This window comes from Chamaea fasciata, unplaced genomic scaffold (assembly GCF_029207755.1).
Source record: "Chamaea fasciata isolate MVZ Bird 193981 ecotype frontalis unplaced genomic scaffold, bChaFas1.0.hap1 SCAF_5, whole genome shotgun sequence".
In the NCBI taxonomy this organism is placed as follows: domain Eukaryota; kingdom Metazoa; phylum Chordata; class Aves; order Passeriformes; family Sylviidae; genus Chamaea; species Chamaea fasciata.
The window spans coordinates 60,045,350-60,063,208 of record NW_027094090.1 but is presented as its reverse complement, the minus strand read 5'-3'; the positions used below and the strand labels follow the sequence as shown (position 1 = coordinate 60,063,208).

Sequence of the window (17,859 nt, the reverse complement as noted above, 5' to 3'; positions counted from 1 at the left end):
ACCCATACATATTAAATTTTTATATATTTGAAATGCAGACACGCACACATAAATACAAATGCACGCACAGCTACCTGAAAGTTAATGAGAATACATTTTCTTATTTTTCATGGCAGCACAAGCTCTTTTTGTCTGCTAACCCCTCAGTCACAAATTCACATTCTTTTAAAGGGAAAAAAATATGCTTCTGTGCTCTAGTTTTAAAATGCAAAGGTATGATGTTATTTGTCACCATGCCCAAAAAAGTCCTTACTCGGTAACTTTGCCAGAAGAGGGAGAGAGAGAGAGGCAAATGCTCCCCCAGCTGTTTCCTGTCTACAGTGTCTGTGTAATGTAGATAAATGTGAGGATTTTCTCTAAATCCCTCTTCTGTTTGCTAAATCTCACTGTCACTGCTAAAATCAGAGCAGATAGAGCCTGCGCAATGGAATAAAGTCCTCAATATTGAAATGTGACATTGCTCTCAACATCTCACATCTCTCTGGATTTCTTTTTTCTCATCATTACTGCTAACAAATTCATTTCCAGACTTTGCACTTTCAAGAAGCAATGGAAAAAATCAACAGTCTTTCAACACAATTAGTTAAGTGCTGCTTGTGTGATTTCTTGAAGGTAAATCTTTATTACTATTTCAAATAATTTTTTAGTTCTATTTTGCTGTGTATTGTCTGCTGCTGGCTTGAGGAGTATTGTGCACTTTTCAATAACATTATTTTAGAACTGAGAATTATTTATAAATTGCTGAACATGCAATTTTATGTGATCTGGAAAATGGCTGTATGTAATAGTTGCAATTACATAGATAACTGTGAGGGAAAACTCTTGCAAATACATGTCTTAAATTTCACTTCTATTCAGGGAACTTTGTAATATTTCAGTTATGTCATTATTAAAAGGTCCACTTACATCATTGTCTATATTGTTAATGAATGCTTCTGAATACAAGAACTTTTAGCTGTTTTTTTGCAGGTGCAGGGTTTTATAGGAAAAAGGTATTATTCACATGTTAAGTTTCTGCAGTTTTATTAGACACAATTATAGAGAAAATGTTCATGCTTTCACAAGGAAACTTTTAAAGGATGTTGTCACTGCTGCAATTTTCTGGCAGCATCGTGGCATTTACTTGGTTTTTGCTTTCATAAATTAAAAGTAAATGAGAAGTTCAGTTTGTTTTCTACGTTAGAAACCAGCTGCGACTCTTGCTGACCTTGCATATTTGTACAGCTTAAGCAATTGTACATAAAGAAAATGGAAATTCCCTTACATGCTCATCTCCAAGTTTTCCTTTCTAGGGAGGGCTTTTTCAGGAAAGTTTGAATGTGAAGTTTGATGTTATGATCCTATAATTTCTGGACAATATTATAAACTGTCTTAAGGTAAATTTGACTTCAGTAGGTGCATTGACCTCTGTTTCTGTCAGTTGGCTCCAGTCCAACTTTCCATTATCTGCAAATTTAAATCCTTCAAGAACTTTTTTTCCCCCTTAATATTTTGCAAGGACTTTCATGTAGCTGAAAGAATTATGTTATTTTAATGGTTTAGGGTCTAATTCTTTTTTTTAGTTGGTCTTAGACTTAAAACACACTTATCCCATTCCTTAATGACCTAATTACAGGTCTATAATTGGAAGAGATGAAATCATTCCCTTAATGTATAAATGGGCATCCTTTCCAATATACTTGAGAGATGAAGGGTTGGGTTTTTTTAAGTATTGAGCAAGGCACTAAGAGACATAAAAGTAATGTGCTAGTTCCTCAGCTGTGCATCCTGCCAAGCTTCCTTGGAATCAATGGAACATATTGATTTAGGTTAGCATGTAGCCCAGATTCTTTGCTCAAAGTTAACAGTATTTAAGCCTCGATGCATTCTAGAGTATATATGCTTTATTTATATAAAAATTACTAGTGAATACTGATATTTCATAATAATTGCACATTTCTGGAATAAAATGTAATTCTGAATATATAACTCTTGATTTCTTACTGTAGCATATGCTTTCCAAAAAAATGTTGTCTCCTTCAAGATACTTATAATTCTTGCAGATGTTCTTACATATTATTAAAATGACCAAGCATGTGAAGGATTCTTATGCACAACTTAGTGATAGTTTATTAAATGAAGGGGACTTACATAGAAGAATTAAGGAGTAAATGAGATGGAGAGTGTTCAAATATGACATTCCTTTGTGGTGCTACTTTTCTGGACTACTAAAAGAGGAATGTAGCAAAAGCTGGCTATTTTACTGAAAAAAGAGGAAATTCCAGCTGTGAAAATATGGTCAGTCATTCTATGCAACTAAAAGAAGTGCTTAACCAGGCTCATCTTGAACCTGTATTCAATTTCCTAATGTAATTAGATGCTTCGATAAACCCCACCCACACGCCAAAGCGTTTTCTTTTAAGCTCTCAACTTTCTAGTCAAATTGGGGATAATGTAAGTACTCTGCTTGATTGTAGAGAACCTAAAGCAATATTGGATTACAACTTTGTATTTTCTTAAGAATATTCCCCTCCGTTATAAAGGGGTACTTTGATTTTATCACAAACATATTGGATCAATTAATGTTGTGTTTAATTAAAATGATGAAGTAAAGTTTTAAACTATGTTTTGGAATATACTTTGATGAAACAGTACTTAATTTATCAAATAATTGATGGAACCCTAGACCATGTGAGCCTGTTTTCTTTTCTGCAAAGTTTTTACTTGTTTGAAAGTTCTTGACTGTTGTTAAATTTGGAGATAAAGTTAGAATTTCTCTGTGGTTTATACCGTGCAGCCTTTTTTGGCATCCACTAAAGGAAAAACAGTAGATAATCTGTTTTGTCATAGTTCAGTGCTGATATTTATCTGAAAATGCAGGCCAGCTGAGAAGTCTTGAAAAATAAAGAATTGTTAAATGTCTAAAATTTATGTTTATTTCTGGACCAAATGTTATACGAGAACAAATTGTTAAATACATAATGTTCTTGTATTTGTAATGTCTTTCAGCTTTCTGAGGCAGTGTGCTAAACAGATTTCTGCTTTACCTCCTCAGAACTGGGAACCATCTTAAACTGCAGGTGCATCACATTTATCTTATAAATTCAAAAATATGGCAAAGGAAGAAAGAAATTGTTGTTAAGATATGGAATCATTAACAGGAAATAGTGCCTCATATTATCATCATTCATTTATAACCTGACCTTTTTCCATCTGCCATTGAAGTTTTGTCCATGCATTCAAGATTGTTGGGGTTTGCATGGCAAAGTTGGCTAATGACATTTGTGTATGGGAAAATAATTATTCTTTCTTTTATGATATCTCATGGGATTAAATTGTTCATTATTTTCACGGTGGAAATAGGGACTCATCCAGCAAGGCACTAAGATCTCTTGCCAAGAAAATAAGAATTCTTAAAAAATATTGACTAAAAAAGGCTCAATACCCCACTGGATCAGATCCCAATTGATCAGAAAACAGATAGCTTCATCTTTTTTTCAAGAGTTCAGTGAGGAAATATTAATGATTAAATGGTCCCTGAAACCCTGAAAGAAACTTTAGGGAAGATTAATCATTTTTCTTCAACTACTTTGCTCTAAACTGCTAACAGAAAGCAGTTTTAAGCCAAGTTTAACTGTGTGTGGAAGACAGATTTGTAACTTCTTACCTGACTGCAATGTTAATGTCTACCTTGAAAGAGAATGAAATTAAATGCAGATTTACACCTTTCAAAACTATCATTTTTGGCAAGTGATCTAAAGTTCAGAATGTTCATTAAGCACATTACTCAGTGTCCTGCTACTATACATGTATAATTTTTCCTAGTATTAAAAGAAAAAGCTATCTTCTATGCATGTTGGGAAAAAAATTAGGTGGACATAAAGGGATACAAAAAGAAGTGGATAAATGGATTGGTGCAATTTTACACCCATCCACGACTGACCTTTCGTTAAAGTACAGGAAAAAGGTACTTTGTAACCAAATGTAAAAGGGAAAAGAATTATCACCTCTGTGTAAACCTCCTGGCCACAGCTGCCTAAGAGGGTATTATGAAGGTCAATGAAGTATAGTAGCTTGCAACAAGGAAAAATACAAATCTTGAATGGATTAAAACTCACGCTCCTGTTAATTTGTCAAGTATTTCCACAACGTTTGCCTGCTAGTAACAGGGGACTGTAAGAGTCACTGAATGTAGTCTTCTGCTACGGAAGATCCTACATCAACTCCTGTAACTTCGGCAAGTGGAACCTTGCAACATTTTTGGTTTGTCCTGGTATTCCTTTCTAAGGTGGCTGGAGAACGGTGGAGTACTAATAATGAGCTCTTTTTCTATTGGACCAAATTTCCTTACAGCAAGTTTAGAGCCAAATATTCTTGTGACAATGCTGGGTTTAGTTTAATTAGCTCTTCTCCATCATATGCCACCCTCATTTTCCACAGTACATTGGCAGGCCCCTGTCTTATTCCCTCTTAGCTTGTCTGGTCTGAGACAAATGAATTCAAGATTGTTTTCCTTATTCCTATTATTTCAGGCTTCCCTTTGTCTGTCTATTCCACTCTTCCATGTTTTGATTTCCAAAAGCAAATATAAGTCATAGTTACTACAGGGTTCCCTAACTAGATGTGATTGTGAGTATTCACCAGAATAATCAGTTTCCAAAACACATGGATTAGAACATGTAGACAGTTGCAAAATTATGGTGAGACATTTCCTGATACCATGTGTATTGTCCAAGAAATCACAGTACATATTCATTCTCATTCAGAATGGTGCAGGAGTCATTTTTTGTAAGACTCTTTGGGGAATTCTGACACTGCTTTTGCTTCCTTGGCAGGTGAAGATGCACACTGTGTCCTACATCCATTTCTTCTACCTTGGCCTATGTTTGCTTACCTTAACCAGTTCTGTTGCTGCTGGCCCGGAAACACTCTGTGGTGCTGAGCTGGTTGATGCTCTTCAGTTCGTATGTGGAGACAGAGGCTTTTATTTCAGTAAGTCCACCCTTTCTTTCATTTAACTGCTAAACACTTTCATGTAATCCACTGGAGTCTGCAACTGCTGTAAATGAGCTTAGCTATGATCATCCAGGCTGTCGACTAGGACTGGTATCCTATATCTGGAAGATGTTGAAGCCTTCAGTTACCATGAAGCCTCAGTAAAGAATAAAGTTGTGCCTGTGTTCAACCTCTCTGAGTTTCTGAAAAAATTTCATTTTCAGACTTGCTATTGTTTTTCATCACTTTCCAGCTGTTGCTATTCCACCTGCTGTATTACTGCTTTCCACTGACCTGTCACTGAAGGGCACATCCTAAACCAAACATACTCACAAAGCAGAGCTACATGTACCTGTTATGACAGACTACTAGTAAACATTTAAAGTACACACTGTATCATAGTAAAAACACACTAAGCTTCAACATCTGGTTTGAAAAAAAGAGCTGGAAGGCAGCAAGTAGAAAGTTACCACATCCAGGTATCTACATGCTTCATCATTTAACTAACAGCAGAGGAAAATTCATGCATAGTGAGAAAATAAAGACTAACACTAGAACAGACAACAGATAAAATTAACTCTGCAATAGTCAGGATCAATAAATACTGTACTTTTATCTAATAGAAATCTATTTCTGATTTTCAGCTATTTGCCACTTAAATAACAAAGCTAATGAAACTTTTAGCTATGAATATATTCATTCTGAATACATTCATTAATATATTTTTTTCAAAACATTATAGAATTTGTGCTCTTGTAGCCTCTGAAGCTAGAATTTAATAACATACTTTTAATAACAATATGTGCTTCTCTGATATTCTTGATATTCCTTCCGGGCTGAAGCCCCTTGCCTTTTAAGCTGCCATGTTTTGGTTTTCTGATCATACCCACCCTATTTCTATTTATTTCTATTCATGGAGTCATTGCTTTCAATGTTTTCACCTTGCTTCCTTGCTCGCAATAAAACCAGAAGTTCAGACTCTTGCACTTCTAAATAACAGAAAATCCTAATTTCCTCAACATATCAAATTGCAGAGATTTTCACTATCTTCTTGGCACATTTTATTAAAGTTCACTTTTGAAACCTTAGTTTTACATATGCAAAGTAAACCGCTATTCACAAAGAACCCTTCTTTTCTCTATTTATCACCTCAACACTTGTTGATGAGCACCTACTCCGGGGTGCTGTTTAGCTTAGTATTCTGGTGTTAAACACAGTATTAAAAGTACTGGAATCTCTCACACTGGAATTTACATTATCCTACGAACTTGTCAGGTGTTCATTTATACACCAAAGTCTGTTGCATTAATTAGCAGCAGAGTAGGGATTATGTGAGTGTCCTACAAATGTTTTATTGCTGGAGTGCATGTAAAGACTGTCATCACTCACTCTTGCTTTCACACCAGAAAACAATGAGACAATACATCCTTAGAACAGCAGAGCAATTATTCTTTTACTGTGTATGTATCTCAGGTGTTTCTCTCCCAGCAAAATGTTTGCTGCTGTTTCAGAGACCTCTCACGCTTGCTTTCCACAAGAGTAGCTGTTACTGTCCAGCAATCAGACCTACTGTTAGGTGTACTTTGTGATCCTCAAGGTAAGAGGTCATGTGAAATGCTAATCATTAGCAGTAAGTCTCTTTGGTTTCAATCTCAATTATTCCAAGGTTTCACAATCTGTTTCAAATCTCTACCCTAAGCTAGGTCATCCTTAATTTAAAATACTAGGATGGGCTCCCAATGTTTCAAAGGAGATCATTACCTTTGCAATCTTGATCTTTATCTGCTGTCAGCTTAGACTTTCTGTCTAGTCTTTGTTGTTTTCTGACATTCTGAGTTTTCACTTGAAATAATGTGACACCACCATAAATGTCGACCTTGTTTTATATGGAAAAGTATGGAAGGTTTTACTTGTGAGTGACCACCCTGTTTTAGGAAAGTGTTGCACAGTTGTAATCAATAGACTGCAGTTGCGTCATTCAGCAGGAATGTTATGAAGTTGATATATATGCAGCCCCTTGGATGCCAAGTAATGTGTGAGCTCTACCTGGCTACTTCTTATTCATGAGGAAGAAATTTAATCTGTTTTAACCTTCTCCCTCTTATTTTTTAGAGTTCAATCTAAAATACAAAACTAGAAAAAAAAAAAAAAAGCCCAGTAAAACTGGTAAAACAAATTGAGATCCTCATTTCAAATGTACTACAGAATGCAGCATACTATCAAAGGTTAAAAATGTTGCTTGATTTCTTGGGACTTTTTAAGAATGCCATATCATTTGCAGAGGTAAAAGCCTAAGGAAAGTTTTCTTTTGTTGTAAATAATATGCCAATAAAAGTAGTTCTTTAAGCCTTCTATTCTCATACTCTGGTTCCTTTAAATAAAGTATAATCAATGGTAGTATTTGCCTTTAAATTGCACAGGAAATAGCTGTGAGGAAATTTTTTTTCTTCCATCATTCTGTATTTCACTAGAGACTCTAAATATAAAGAATACCTTTTGGCTGAGCTGGAATTCCTGGTTCAGAGTCAAGGTCAAATCTTCTGACTATTCCTTGGGAGTTGTGGGTGGAAGTGAAGATAGAAATAATTGTATTACTTTCTGTTGAAACTCTGTACTTCCCAACCACAAGGCTCTATCTATGGCTAGGACTAGAAGACAAAAAATTTTTCTTTATGTAGTCTATTCTGCCCAACTTTCTAACTATAAAAGAAAACTCTTTACTGCTTCTGAGGAGATGCCCCAGCTGCTTACCACACACAAAGAGAAGTACACACTTCAAGAGAAAGCCAAATGTCATTTCTACCACTCTCTTTTGTCTTGAGATAAACTGACAAGGAGTATTTTTCAAAAATTTTTAGGGGAAAACACAGCACAAATCCCCAGATTGGGCATTTCCATTTTTTCCCTGGTCACATTTAGCTCCAACCAGCACTGGCTACTCTTCAGACAGCTTTTTGTCTCCCATGATGTATCAGAGAAAAGCTCATTTTTGCCACCTTTTTTCTAGGGACATGTCTCTAGGAGAACTTTGGCCCCTCAGGTTGCTGTGTGTTAGGTTTTGTTAGGAGAAAGTGACAGAAAACCTGGCCACAGCTACAAAAGTGGCTACACTTAAACACAGCTTTTCTCAATGCTTCTCCAATCTCGAAACCTCTGGATCCAACAATCATGAAGCCAAGTGGGATGGCTTCAACGTTCACTTGAATTTTAATGTCCAGAAAGGTCTAGCATGGTATGCTTATTACAAAATAACACTGAGAGCAGAGAATCATCAAAAAACTTAAAGGGGAAATTACAGGAAAGTTACAAAAGTGAAAGCCTGAGAGGGGGAAAATTTTCCTTGGAAGAGTCTAGTCTTATCATAGGAATTTTCTTTGTAGATTAGTCAAAGAAGAAAGAAAGGAAAAAAAAAATTCCTCATGAATGTTGAATTTGCTGAACAATAATTCATTCTTGCTCATGCTGTTTTCTGAGGGCTATTACTACCATGAGATCCAGTAGCTTGCTCTAAGGAGAAAATGCTATATTCTTTTTTTATCTAGTTTCTTCTCCTTTGAACAGATACCTATTCCTTTTACAATAAATACATAGCAGTCTTGCCAAATACATAAGTGCCAATAAAGAAACAGATTTCTTAATTCCGTAGACATTTTCAGTCTTCTAATTTCTAAAGCCCAAGTTAGATGGTAACACTTATTTGAAACTATGACAATCAACTTCATTAATTAAAACTCCACCTTTTTTTCTGCTAAAAACCATTGCTTTAGTCTTGTGAATCTTCTGAACCATCACTTCCACAAAAGAGAAAAGAGCTGAATTTAGATACCTGAGACACTGGAGTTCCTCTGATATTTTTCAGAGAATGGAGAATGACCTAGCACATACTTCCATGTGTAAAGCAGTGAATCCTATAAGAGATGGGTTTTTCTGGCATCCAGCTTAATGTTCCCTGTGTCAACTGCTTTGTGGAGAATTACTGCAGATTTTTGCCACATCTTTTGTCCACTAAGACAATCAAAATTGTGTGTTGTCCTTGGGAAAATCCCCAGCTGTGCACAATGTAAGACTGTTAGTTTATAATCATCAGAAAATCAGGATAAGCCCATGAACATAATTTTGGGTAATGAGAGCTGTTATGAGATCTCATTGCTTTGTAGAACAAAGGTATACGTGGAGGAATTGCAGCCTTAGCAATGAGGAAACAAGCAGCAGAGCAATAGGCTCTGCTACATCTCCCGTTTTGCTTCTCCCGTTTCCCTCTAGTTAAGAGCTTCTTGTTTACTTCAGGAAGTCTGCTTTTAAGATGTTATTAAAGTTTTTAGGCCTGTCAAACCTATCAGCATAATTACAAGAGATGGCATGGCACTTAGTTCTTTAAGTACTCCATACCTGTAGGAGCTATGAGTCATTAGCTCCTCTCTGCATCCCGGATTGAAAGGAATGTTAATGTTAGAAGCCCAGCAGAGGCATGCTGAAAAGCTGCCATGGACACACACAGACTCTGGTGCCACTGACAGTCTTACAAATCTTTGCAAACAGATGCTGGTTATCTCAGCTGTGTTCACGCAGCAAGATGAGTGTTTTTAAGTTCCTTGCTCTGGCTACATGCCCCATTCATGCCCAAATAACGGTACCTATGGAAGATTTGAGCGTATTCCTCTATCTATCCCTAGGTTCCTCACTTCTTATAAGAAAGCTAACCTGGAAAGGAGTTCAGATGTGCTTTAGCCAGGTCTGTAGGGTCAGTGCTCAGGGAACCAGAACTATAGGCACGGCTACTGATGTATCTGTATAAGAAAGAAAACAGCTCTGACTTCTGAAATGTTATTACTGTATAGTCAGCTGACACAAGTTTGAAGTGGGCTTTGTTGCCACTGGTAGTAAACACCGAGGAAGTTCTCTGAAAATAAGCCAGTCTTTGAAAGAATTTTCTCATTTTTTACCACATTAAGTAAGGGTAAGAAGTTGTTCATAAAGGCTAACCTTAGTTTGGTGAGGTTTATCTTTAACGACAGAGAGAGAGGTTGTGTCTTCTTTCTCCGTGGATTGCAGAGTAAGTCTAGGAGGATTTAGACTCTGATATACACTAAATTTAGTTCCTGCAAACAGGTCTCCTCTACAGCTGATTTCTCAGGTCACCAAGGATTTTATGATTTTTCAACCTTTTCCTTAAGAGGGACTGCAGTAGTCATGATAATTTTAATGAAGTGACTGGAAACAAAGCCTTGATCAAAATTTCAACAAGAAACATTTCTGCAAAAAGTGCCTACTATCAAAACCAAATAAGTACATTTTCTCCAGAAGTGTAATTTATATGCATCCTTACTAGCTGGTAGATATTAGAGATGCACTTTGTGATGTTTACCTTATTTTAATGCACTAGACCAAGCTTCAAATTTGGTCTCAAATAACAGAAAGCTGTTACTTGACATTTGATTCCCTAACTGCTATATGTGTATTTAATACATTGTTTAGTCTCATGTTGGATAAAGTCACTCAAAGAAACTCTTGGCAAGATCAACATTAATTCTTGGCATAGCTGCCCCTCTTACTTTTCCACTGAATCTTAAATACCGAGAAAAACCCTTCCCTGACTTCGACTCTGGCATATGCTCTATGCAATCAGCCAAAACCTTTGCGTATGGACCCCTTTGTTTTTTCTGGTATCAATAAGGCATTTGTGATTCGTGATCAACAGCAGTAGGAGTCACAAAGCAAATCATTCAGTTTGGCAGAACCACATGTTCTGTACATGAAAATCTTTTGCATTTTCTACCTGTGCATGAAGGGCATTCTATACACAGTGCTCATTCAAAGGCAGGAATTCACGGAGCCAAAACTCTAGGGCTTATTCAGCACTTTAGCTCTTTGGCATGTTTGAAACCCTTTCACATCACTGAAAATCAGAGACTTAAAGCCACCTCAGAGCTTTGTTAAAAAAGGATGGATCTGGGCTTGTTTATTGAACCATATCCTCATGTCAGTATTTCCCTGGGACACAAGCTTAATTGTTTAAAAATATGACAACAAATGCAAGGGATAACCAACAGTTAAGTAATTTCTCAGTCTAGAAACCAAGATAAAAGAAATACCACAAATGTATACTTATTGAAGAAATTATGCTAAATTTATCTCTGGTAATAACCACAGGAACTTCAATGTCGAGAAGAAGGAAAAGAGATTAATTCCTACTTTTTATGTGGTGCATTTAGTGCAAAACCATTGCGAAAGATAAAGCCCAAATGCTGGGTCTAACTTTTAGGTAATGACAGGCATATTTCATGTTTGCATCAGTAAATGACATTCTGAGAACAAAAATTCTAACATATCCATAGTCTTCGGAGGGGCATACCGTATAATGACCAGTGGGTGAATCCAGCCTGTGGAAAGTTACTTAAATTCCTACAAAAATCCAGCCCTAAGTCTGGGATACTGAGATACCTGCTGTGTTTTCTGACTGAATCCCATTCACAGAGAAATTACGTGTTTTCAGTGTCCTTGCTCTTAATAGGCAGAGCAGAATGTGTTTGCTTACGTCATGTTTAATCCTTTGCTAGTGAAAACTGGAATAGCTTCCTTTTATCAATAAAACTTTCTAGGAGTGCTCATTTGTCTCTTGCTGCTTTTTTTTTTTTTTTTTTTTTTTGAGTCTGCAGCATATTTAAATATTTCCCATCCTATTTTAAAATTCAGCTGTGATCCCAGTCTTCCCATTTATGTAATATATCTCTAGAATAAGAGGATGCTTCCAGACAGCAGGCCCTTCTGCTTCCTTATGTGCCCACAAAAATTGTGGAAGTAGGGAAAGAATGTCCTGTTAAAGCATTTCCTTTGGGAAGTGATGACTCACACAAATCTGAAATCATGATATTTTTACACAGAACTATTTGTTTATATTGTTTGTGTCTTTGTGTGTTGGGCAGAAATTTACACAAGGCTGAGTATGCAGAAAAAATAAGGGTTTGGCTCAGACCATTCTGATTCAATCCACCTCAGTGAACTGTTTTCTTTCTGAAAATAAATATTCTAGGAACACTATTTCTATCCCCAAAAAAGTAAACACTTAATACCCCCAAATCCTATAAAGAGCAGGCTCGAAGTAAAACAAATGATACTGAAAATTGGATTGACTTCAAAAGAAGGTTCATTAACAGCCATATCCTTCCAAGGAAATGGATAAAATCTTAAATTATGCTCACAAACTCTGCATTCTAAAGAAAATTTTTAAATGTATCATTTATGTAAAGGTATAAGATGTTTGAGCGTCATGGGGAATATTGTAGGGAAGATGTCATTCTGCTTGTGGATCTGAAAAGATGAGTACATTCGTAATTATGTTTGATGGCTGTTCCAGACAACTCATAATAAATCAAATGTACAAGAGAGATTTTTTTTCAGACTTGCATTAACTATCCTGAAGATTTCTTTAAACTCAGCCCCATCCAAATGAGTGGATATGAATTTCTACTCTTAAATTGAAGGTTTTACAGCTTCTTTTTGTAAGTCGTCATTGATTACTTCAGATTACATGAAAGCTAATAAGGGTATCTATTTTAGGTTAACGTAGCAGGTTTAAATTGAATACACTTCTTACCTTGAAACTTCTGTGGACAAATAATAATATTGTTGCAATAATTCATTTCTACATCCCCCAAATTTCTGAATTACTAGTCAACAGGTCTTCCATTAAAAAAAAACCCCTTAGTTTTTCCTACGTATTTCAAGTTTTATGTTTCTTTCCATTAAAGTTTCCAGCCTTTCACAGACATATTTAGTTTGGCAGGAAGAATCTGGTGACTCATAGACTGTAGAAATTTGAGAGCAAGCTACTGAAAATGTATCTAATTTCTTCTTGTGTAATTTGGGAGCAAGCTACTGATAATATGTCTAATTTTCCTAGTTTAATCAAATGTATTATTGGCAAATACATGTCCTGAATAAAAGCCATGTTTATTTCTGAAATATATAGCTAAGAGTAAAAGCAAAAACACCATATATATTTGCTTTTAGAACACTTCTGGATTTTTTCTTAATTGTGTCTGGCATTTTACTCTAAATCAATGGGCACTGAATGAAAAACAGAGGCACTAGTTGAAACAATTTGCATTACAATCCTACTTATATTTTGGAATTCAGTAATATAAAAGCATTCCTTATGATGTTTTTTGGTCGTGGTTTTTTTGGGTTTTTTCATTCTTTTCAACAGAAGATAGAGGTGTAGGAATAGGTGATGTTATTATACCTCCATGATTTATACAGAGAAGGATAGATATATTCAAAAATATCTCATTTGTATTTTATTATTGACTATACTGTTCCTTTCATGTCTTTTCAGACCAAAGACTTTTAAATTCAGGCCTTTCTAGACATACATCATTTTAATTTGTCCACAAACAGAACGAATTTGCTGAATGATTAACACTGAACAGTGTGTGACCTGAAATAAGGAGACTCTGGTTCAGATTCAGTCCATCTACTTTTGGACACTTAAATTAGGATTCTGAGTTAGGAGTCTACGCAAGCTCATTCTGCAGTCAGTGAGAGGACTAAAAAATTTTCAGGGCTCCTATTAAGTTATGAATTTCCCCTAGGACATACTTTTCCTCCTCCACTAAATTAAGCAAGGAAGGTGTAGCAATTGTATTCTTATGCTCGTTAAGTCAGAGTAAGGACCCTCCATTAGGAGCCTAAATTTTGGTGGAATGAATCTGTTTAAAACCACACAATGAACTTCCAAGTAGAGGTAAGGATGCACTCATACAGATCCCATTTTAGATCAAAGCAAGTCCAAGCTTATTTTAGCTGCTATGGTATAATACAGTTAAGGAAAGACACAGAAAGTGCCTTATGCAGGTAACACCAGTTAGAGCTCCCAGGCTTTAGTCTAAGTGTGAATCTTGTTGGAGAAGGCACTTCAGTCAGACACAGTAAAAGTGAAACGCAAAAAGCTTGTCTATCTTTTCTTTCTGGATATAATATGAAGGATACACCCTTACATGTTATAACAAGTAAAACTCCTTTACGTTTCATTCCTGCAAAATAAGGTGCACTTTTCCATGCATAAGTAATGAAGCTGGTTTTTACACTGCTGTTCACACAAGATCATTTCTATTCCTATGAATATTCATTTCCCAGCAGTCTTTTAAGAAATCACCACAATAATAATATTTATAACCTACAGAGACAGGTAAATATCCAATGTCATTAAAGAAGGATTTTCTCTGTTAGAGGGCTGTGCCTTCTATCATGGTATTGTCACAGAGAAAGAACACAGAATGATGCTCAAGTACAGTTTTGAGGTACTTTCAGTCAATGAAACATTCAAAGTCAGGTTGGATGCAGCTCTGAGAAACCTGATCTAGTTGAAGATGTTCTTGCTAATTGCAGGGGATTGGATTACGTGATCTTCAAAGGTCTCTTCCAACCCAAACAATTCTATCAGTTGGAATATTTAAAATTTAGCTTCTGGTTACCCAATGAAGTCACCTATAAAAGCAGTAATGTGACTGAGAAAAGAATCCCACCCGAGGCTGTAAGCCATTCAGTGAGTTGAAACAACACCACAAAGAATCTCTACCTTCCTCACTCCAGTACCCCTCTTCAGCCAAGGCAATATAGAAAAGCAAAGATCCACAGAACCACATTCGCATTTCATGATCTTCTTTAAAGTGATCCCTCTGCAGGGAACAGTAATTACAGTAGTTAAAATTTCCAAACCATCTATGGGGATAGGAACTGTTCTTTAGGTTGTTCGGACATTGATAATCCTCTCTCAGTAAATGCATTGTTTTGAAGCAGAGTAAAAACAAGCACTAAAAACAAGAAAGAATTATTTATTCTTGCTACAAATAAATATGTATATGACTTCGCTTATTTCAAGGTGCTCTTAGCATTGTGGATTGTACTATTCCCAGCGAGTTTGGCTTGAGGAAAATGGGGTAGAAATGAGGCTCTCACTTCACGTTTGCTTCTGCATTTAAAAGACATAAAAGGTGTTCTCGTATAAGACACGAAAATTATTTCATATACTTAAGGAGTTCCACCACTATTTCAGGAATTGCACACACTAGATTTAATATAGATATTCCAAGATACAAACATTTTAAAAGTGAAATGGTCAAGAAAATGTGTTAATAAAAAAAAAAAAGGAAGATATTTTGCAGAATTTCACCCGTCTTTCTTTTTGCAAAAAAATGGAATGAAATTCTACAACTGCAGCTACAATGGCATTAAGTCAACTCCCCTAATTTTTCTTTCCTAGTCATTCCATTTTAGTTTTTGAAAGCAGTAGGACTTGATGCCATAAAGTACAACTATTTCCTGTTATCACTAAGATGAAAACTAATAAAATGAGAAGAATTTGTAAGTGGCGACATACTTACCGTCTGCCGTTCTTTTCAAATAGAGGTTTATATTCTGATATGAAACAGATAAAATTCAGATCTGTGAAAAAAGAACAAACCTTTTTTAATAAATAAGGTTTTCCTTGCCCCATCAAGAATCAAATAATCTGCAACAGATTTTGAATGCAAAATGATTATATTTGAATTATGAAACAGGTGGAAGTGCTTTGTTTATTTTTTATTTTAGGATGTAATATTTTTAAGGTATATTTCTCCTTTTTCACGTGGCAAAGTTATGGAGAATCTGATATGTACTATAATAAAGAAAGGACAAAGCCAATGACAGAGAAGGAGAAAATAGTAATGTTAATAATCCAGGCTGGCCCTGGCAAGGAGTTTTTTCATAATCCTAAATTATGAGTCCATGTTTACTCCCTCAAGGTTATCTGTTAACTTCACATGGCTTTAGCTCAGCTCATTGGGGATAGTAGGAGTTAGTCTGAGGAATTCTATTTCATGAGTTCTCTGTGTTATGCTCACTAAAGAAAATACTGATCATCGATATTACTAGGTCTTTTGGCCATAAGTGTCATTACACCACAAATATTTTCCCTTGACTGGATTCCCATTGTTTTCTTACTAGTCACCTATTTTTCCTAAGAACTACACATTGAACTTTTGGTGTTTTTCTTTCTGTGCATAAATACAGCAAATAAAGTCTCCTTTAGCAATCCATAGATACTATTTGCTCCTGATTTGAAAAGGGTACAAGCATATCAAAAAATTCCTCATCTTTAACATGATTCAGACCAACCTGAAAGATTTGTAGTGTAATTTTAAAGATCATCTACCATTCAGTTCTTCATAGACTCACAGAATGCGCTGTTCGGAACAAACCCATCAGGATCATGGAATCCAACTCCAGGCCCTGCAGAGGACACTCCAAGAGCCACACCGTGTGCCTGAGATTGTTTTCCAAATACTTCTTGAACTCTGTAGGCTTGGTGCTGTGACCCCTTCTCTGGGGAGCCTGTTCCAGTGCCCAACCACCCACTGGGTGAAGAACCTTTCCCAAATATCCAGCCTAAACCTCCCTCTACTCAATTTCATATTGATTCCTCAAGTCCTGTCACTGTCACCACAGAGAAGAGATCAGTACCTGCCCCTCCTCTTCCCCTGACAAGGACTTTGTAGGCCACAATGAGGTCTCCCCTCAGTCTCCTCTTCTCCAGGCTGAACAGACAAAGTGCCCTCAGTCACTTCTCATACAGCTTCCCCTCAAGGTCTTTCACCATTCCCGTGACCTCCTCTGAACACTCACTAACAGCTCAATGTCTGTTTTATATTGTGGCACCCAGAACTGCCCCAAACAATGGAGGTGAGGCCGCCTCAGTGCAGAGCAGAGCAGGACAATCCTCTCCCTTGCCTGGCTGGTGATGCTGGGCCTGATGTCCCCCAGGACATGGGTGACCCTCCTGGCTGCCAGGCATTGCTGACCCATGTTCAACATGACATGGATCAGGATCCCCAGGCCCCTTTCTGCTCTCCAGCCTCTCATTCCCCAGTCTATTCACACAACCGGAGTTGCGCCATCCTGGGTACAGAGTCCAGCACTTACCCTTGTTCAACTTCACGTAGTTGGTGATTGGCCATCTCTCAAATTTGTCAAAGTTTGTACATAATGGTTTGCTAAAGTGCCTAAATTAGTCTCAATTTTTTGGCAGGTAGATGGCTACATGTAAAAGATTGAAAACTAACTCTTAAGAAGTGCTACTCTATTTTCAAAAATCAGTATGAGCTTCATGAATAGCCAGTGATACCTCTGAAGCTCCTAAAGGCATATGAATCAGGTTTTAAGGCACTGAAGAGGCAGATGGACAATCAAGAGATTTTTCCAAAGCAGTCATGTATCTAATATCCACTAAAATCAATGATAGGTGAACCTAGGCAGGTTTTTTTTTTTCATTGTGGGGTTTTTTTTAATCATTCTAGGCATACGCCTGTGTTTTCAGTGGCCTCAGCATCTTTGGAAATACAAGTCAGGGTCCTTAGATACTTGTCTAAATTTTGCTTTTGGACTTTATTGACTACTTGTGAAAAAGCTATCACTATTAAAAGCTCTTCAAAATAAGAATTGTCATAATGACTTGGCTTCCTCTCTGACGTTAAACACACTAATACGCTTAGTATGAAATCTTCTTATTTCTAGCATAAATATTTGAGACATCAGATGAAAGCTAATAATTTCCCAAGCAAGCTAAAAATAATGATGGCTGAATTTTAATAAATATTCTAAGAGGTATTCTGGAACAGACAGTGGTTAATAAGTACTGTAAATGCTACCTTTCTACTAACCTCATTTGCAAGATGCCAAAGCCTAAAACATGCACCACAAACAATACTGTATGAAAACCAAACATGAGAAAAAATTATAATCACTGTAGAAAGTTGGAGACAATGCACATCTTATCATTTTCTTTGTCTTCTAACCAGGAAAATTGAATTTCAGTTCTCACAAAATTCTTTAGGACGTCTTATTTAG

At 36.3% G+C, this 17,859-nt stretch overlaps 1 protein-coding gene across 2 annotated transcripts in view; it reads left to right on the top strand.

The window, feature by feature from the left end:
- The first annotated feature begins 387 nt into the window (after positions 1-387).
- The window catches only part of IGF1 (insulin like growth factor 1), a 47,743-nt gene continuing 30,271 nt past the window's right edge, over positions 388-17,859 (top strand). Inside the window, exons 1-3 of one of the 2 annotated variants that reach the window (XM_066183928.1) lie at positions 570-612; positions 2,989-3,059; positions 4,815-4,971. In XM_066183928.1, coding sequence (XP_066040025.1) covers positions 4,821-4,971 — 151 coding nt within the window. In that variant the 5' untranslated portion in view covers positions 570-612; positions 2,989-3,059; positions 4,815-4,820. Of the gene's footprint in view, positions 613-2,988; positions 3,060-4,814; positions 4,972-17,859 lie in introns of both variants that reach the window. The other variant, XM_066183927.1, reaches the window with a different exon arrangement.